The 6000-nt window shown below is 38.1% G+C and overlaps 1 protein-coding gene across 2 annotated transcripts in view; it reads left to right on the forward strand.

Annotated features, from left to right (window-relative positions):
* The window catches only part of ZFHX4 (zinc finger homeobox 4), a 181266-nt gene that overhangs the window by 171644 nt on the left and 3622 nt on the right, over positions 1–6000 (forward strand). For both annotated transcript variants that reach the window (XM_024578293.3, XM_024578294.3), the window contains exon 11: positions 5441–6000. This exon is cut by the window's right edge and continues 3622 nt beyond it. In XM_024578293.3, coding sequence (XP_024434061.1) covers positions 5441–6000 — 560 coding nt within the window. The remainder of the gene's footprint in view (positions 1–5440) is intronic.

The raw sequence follows: 6000 nt of genomic DNA on the forward strand, positions 1-6000 counted from the left end.
CCCATGAAAACAGTGATACCAAATGGTCTCTCGGCTGTGGCCAGCTCATCTGGTTCCCTGCCCTGAATGATGTGTTGGCATTGGAGAGAAGCAGGAGGGCCCACACATGAATGAGTGGCCCTGGGAACATTGTTGCAGTGCCCCTTCCTTGAACTATCATACCTGTACCTTCCCCCCAATAAGACTTTGGGCTTATATATCTGGACATTCTTGGAGCCTGAAATATCACAGCTACAATTACATGTTTTGTCTGTCCATTTGGTCAGATATAATTGTTTTAAGAATAATTCAAAGGCTATTTTTGCATATAAATGTATTAGTTTTCTAGTCCTACTATATATACATATCACTGTGATTATTAATTGACACATAGAAAAAATATCTTATGTGGAAAAACTTGTATTATCAATGATATAAAATAAAGTTTTTCCACTTAAAGTCTGATGTGAAAAAGCTCCTATGAACAGTGATGTACAATGTATAGTTGTGTTAAATATTAATTAAATATTATGTAACAATATCAGAGTAATATTCAGAGTAATATTGATAGAGTAACATTTGATATTTTACATGCACTAAGAACAGTTCAAGTGTCTGTGTCCATGGCTGTTGATGCTTCTGTAGTCACCCCTCTCAGCAGTGGTCAGAGCATCTTGTTTTTCTCCCCACTGGATCAGAAGGCCTTTGCTTGGACAACGGGTCCTTCACTGACTGTCCTACGTGAGAAAAAGTGATAAGGGAGGAGAGAGATGATGTTTCTGAAATACTTAAACAACATAACCTTCCCCTCATTCTGCTCAGCATAAATACAATGTATATCCTCCCCTGAAATGTGGGCACTGTTCTTAAGTATCTGAGCCATGGAGAAATGGACAGGCAGGTCTTCCTTAGCCAGCAGTATCTTTAAGTGCATCAGACACTGAGGAACTCAGCACTAGATGATTCTGTTGCTTACTAAAATCAAGGACCAAAACAAACTGGACAGGGTTATAAAGAAAAAAGGTCTGTGAACATGCTCACTGCAATTTGCAATTTCTCTTGAATTAGTTTTTTGGTTTTTGATAGAGTTTAAACATTAATACAGCAGAGTGGCCAGCAGGATCCCATCTGAGAGCCTGAGTTCCCAACTTCCCAGTTCACATATTTTTAGGTTAATTTACTTGTGGTGGGGAGTGCTGAGTATTTTAAGCATCTCAGAGTGGAGCTGTGGTTCTCCATCTTTCTATCATCATCTTTCTATTATATTATTTCTCATCAAGCAAATACTTCCTTCACTTTATGGAAGAAATAGACACACCAGCTAGGTGAAGTCAAAAGGAGAAAATTACTTCATAAGTAGAATATTTCTGTACTTCTCACATGCTCTGGGTTCTTGCAATAATTTATCTATGTGGATAAACTTTGAGAATATGCCATGTTCATCTTGGGCCCATTTTAATGGGATTTTAGTTGTAGGAAAGGCTTCATTTTAAAAATACCCTATCCCTTTGGAGGTAAATTAGAAGGTTTTGGTCCTAAGGAAATCATTAAGAAGGGACTCCATTTAAATGAGAGGTGCTGTAAAGTAATAAGTCTGATTCCAAAGGCTACACCTTTGAAGGTTTACATTAATTTCAATATACATGTTCAGTTGTAGTGTTTATCAACCTCTAAATTTCCTGATTTTAAACATCCATTTTCCTGTTTTTTGCGTGGAGGTGCTGTTTGGTTTCCCAGCTTTATGGCTCACAAAACTTCCTTGCCTCACTTCCAAGAAATCCTCAAATTATTTAGCCTTTCAAGATCATGAAGGAGGCCCTTTCAAGAGTAATGTACATCATGTGTGCCTTCGTTTTTAAATAAAATGAATTATTTTCTGCTTAAAAAATTTTCCACATTTGTCTTTTTCTATCATGATCATGTGCAAAAAGGGAAAGTGGAGAAAAAATCACAAGCCTGTACACCTGGAAAAAATTAGAAAACTTTAAATTGACATTTGATCCTTGAGGATGTTAGCTTCCTTTGGCAATTTTGCTCAAGATGAATAGAAAGAAAAAACCCTCGATTTTCTATTTTTAATATATAACTTTATTATTTTAATCAGGGTCTGATTTTTACATGTTCCATTAGTATTTGGAAATACTGCCTAACCCGATTTCCTCAAATGGAACTTCAAAACATGCCTTTTGCATTTTTCTCATACTTCAGTGCAATTTACTAGCACATTTGGGGTAAATCTAGATAAGAGTAAGTCTTTAATAATTTTATCACAATTGTCTGTGGCCCCATGTCCACAATTAGTTTTATTTTCACCTCAAAAATAAATTTTCTTGTTAGGAGACCTAGGTCAGAGGAACATGGGGAAAAGGACATCCAAGTTCATGTGAAACAGGCATGTTTTTCCAGAAGCATTGCTTTTGGGAATAGGCAGCTGTTTCAAGGAAACAAAACCAAACAAAATTACAGTAGTTTGAGATTATCTGTAGATAAACTTTAATCTCTTAGTGAAATTTCAAAAAATCGGAGTAGGAGTTAGGGAATGGGAAAGAAGTTATGTTATTCTGCATGTGATCACTTCTCAGTTTTTGTCTTCTGTTTCTGGTTTTCCTTTATCACTTGGCTTCTGAACTTTTGACTACAAATTTTTACAGGCTGTCTTCTACTAGTAGGTCTGATGTGTATTGTTCAGTATCCTGAAACTGAATTTCTTTTCCTAAAACTTTTACTTAACAGCTGATTATTTACCTCAGCTTAATTCTCAAGGTATTGATTTCCTAGAAATCCCTGATAGTTTCTGACTATAGTAGTGAGGGCTTTAGAAGACTATTGCATGACTTCATTGTATGACCTGTACCTCATTTTATGACCTTTACATAGGAACCTGTAGACTCCATATTTTGGTAAAGCCTAGTGAACAACCATTGGTCCATCTTACTTTTTAACAACATTGCTATTATTTTAAGTCTCTTAGTTCCTCAAAATTTGACTATAATCCTCATGACACAGAGATAGGGGAGATGGCAATTTTTAAATTTATTGGGAAAATCACGGAGGGAAGGGGGTTGAATTACTGAGGTGAAGTCTCATTGTACCAGACTTAGAGTTAAGGTTGTCTTTATGAATAGGCAAAGAAGGTTACTACCAACACAGTATCATTCTAACAATGTAAGGAAGACTCTTTTGTCCTTAGTAAAGCTTTTGCCACCTGAAACACTCATGCCTGAAATTCTATAATTAGATAGTAATTTCTTTGACTTAATGTTTTACCCTCTGTTAAATGTAAAATAGCACAGAGTATCATAAAATCAGAATAACATAATGGGAAAAAACTTCAAATTATCTAATGTGGTATATATGAAGCCTCTTCAGAAATAGGTGTATTAATATCTTTGGTTCTTTCTTGCAAATAAAATTTTTTGCAGAAGCAAGTAGAAAGAAGATACTAGGCATATTAGTGTAGTAATAAAGACCAGGGAGTTGAGGGTTTGGCCCCCAAAAGCAACTCCATTGTGTCACAGTTTCCTCTAGGGCTAAGTGTACGTCCCAGGAATCAAAGAAGTTTATCATATTAAAATGGATTAAAGATCACAGAATTTATTCATTCATTCCTGCCATACCCTGCAAAGCTTACATCATTTTCATTTAAATTTATTTCAATTGTGTCAGCTATCCTTCTGTAAAAATGTGGATACTGTTATCAGTTTCTCCCTGAAATTCAATGTTACTTTCAAGGTGGCTTTTTTTTTTCATTTTGAATATTTGCACCTCAAGGAATCAATTTCCTTACTAAAAAAGAAAAAAATGGAATTTTTAGTGTCTGTCCCTACTTACCATTGAGGATATTGGGAGACTATTTTCTAACATGAAGGGCATTCCTTTGACACTATCACTGAAACTACAGAACTTATCAAAGCAGGTCAGAGAAGACTTGGGTGTGGTAAGGTTACAGAGGAGAGCAGCTGGTCATAAGCTAAACTAATTGACAGTGATATGATAATGATTAGCGTGAAGTTGAAAGTGATGTTAAGGACTTCAGAGCATCTTGAATTTTATACTAAGTCTAAGAAAAGCTTCCTCAGCTGGGTAAAGACCAATGAAGAAACTGATTTTTTTTCCTAGCTACAGAAGTAGAAGCATGTAATTTTTGTGCACTTAAATTTTTTTTTAAAACACTCAAATGCTTCATTTAGCATGCAGGTAAGACTCTGAGCAATAGTAAAAAGATGATTGTATTAAATCTATATTCATTCTCTCTACAACTATGTACTAATCAAACTCCATTCACCTTCTCTGGTTAATTCTCCTATCAGCCCATCAGGCCTCCACCTCAGTCCTTGATCTCACCATTCAGTGGTGAGCCTTCTCTCAGTCAAGAATGAACCACCACCTACCCAGGCTCTTCCTTTTGCAATCAACTTTAGTTGATTCTAGGAAGCATATTTCGGAAAGGCACAGACTTTTATAACTCCCTTTTCTATCCTGAGCTGACATTTAGTTTCTTACCCAACTACCCAGCTCATAAAAATGAATTTGTAATAGGGTATCACCAACCACACCGTTAGATTGGGGACTTGAAACCTAGCAAAGATCTCTTGCATTACAATAGGACTCATACTCTGCCCCACGTGAGTCTGCCTACTGAGCACTGAATTCCTCTTCTCTAATGTGGTAAAAATCTTTTTTTTTTTTTTTACAACAAGTAAACCTTGAAGAAGCATCATGTTTTGGGTGTGATGAAGTTGAGCGCTAATATATTCAATTCCTATCAAGTACTCCGTTAGCCGTTTTGTCAGGACGGTGACGAAAAACGAAATCATGCTTAACCATGCCCAGTCCTCGGCACGAGTACCTCTAACTTCACTGCTATTTGGCTTTTGGTATCTTTGGTGGTCATTTACTGTTGCTATTTAATTAGCCTATCACCTTCTTTATTCAATATAAATGTATTTTTCTGCAGGAACTTAGGCAGATGGATTTCATTGTATTTGATAGCAAATTACTTTTAGTGAACATGGTAATTATTAGACTGCTCAAGTGAAGGACAAGTGGGTCTGCCTTCCCGGAGGTATAATAAAAATTGGTTAAAATGAATAACAGAGTAGTGATCTTGCAAAGTGTAACAATTAGAAGAAACCACTGTTCTCTTTACCAGGATGTTCTTTTTCTCACCATCTGTCTTTCGTAACATGAGAGAGCCTTTGTTTTCCTAGTAAAATGTTGCTAAACTATGCAGACGGCATTCCCTAGAGTTAAGGGTGGGTGTTTAAAATAAACATAAGAAATATGACAAACACAGAAAAGCTGGTGCAGGTGACTTTCCTGGTGTGTAATAGATCATTTGTGATGTATAGAATAAATCTTTAGGGATGTGGCCACCTCAGCAGTGAGTTTAAGGTTAAGCGCCCAGCCTTCCTTTGGCTCCATGCACTGACAGTGGGCATCTCTCTGTTGTCATTTTCAGCTTTAACACCTCCCGGTGCAGGCATGCTTGGGTTTCCTACTTCAGCTACTTCGTCTCCTGCCCTGTCTCTCAGCAGTGCCCCCGCCAAACCTTTGCTGCAGACTCTACCACCTCCACCACCACCTCCTCCTCCTCCTCCATCCTCTCTGTCAGGACAGCAGACCGAGCCACAGAACAAAGAATCGGAGAAAAAGCAAAGTAAGCCAAACAAGGTCAAAAAAATCAAAGAGGAGGAATTAGAGGCCACCAAATCCGAAAAACACCCCAAAAAAGAGGAAAAAATCTCATCTGCTCTTTCCGTGTTGGGCAAAGTCGTAGGAGAGACGCACGTGGATCCCACCCAGCTGCAGGCCTTGCAGAACGCGATTGCTGGTGACCCTGCTTCCTTCCTGGGCGGGCAGTTCCTGCCCTACTTTATCCCTGGGTTTGCATCCTATTTCACGCCCCAGCTCCCAGGAGCCATGCAAGGAGCCTACCTCCCGCCAGTCTGTGGCATGGAAAGCCTCTTTCCCTATGGGCCCGCGATGCCACAGAGCCTGGCAGGCCTGTCCCCAGGCGCG

This window comes from Desmodus rotundus, chromosome 8 (genome assembly GCF_022682495.2).
Source record: "Desmodus rotundus isolate HL8 chromosome 8, HLdesRot8A.1, whole genome shotgun sequence".
NCBI classification, from domain to species: Eukaryota; Metazoa; Chordata; class Mammalia; order Chiroptera; family Phyllostomidae; genus Desmodus; species Desmodus rotundus.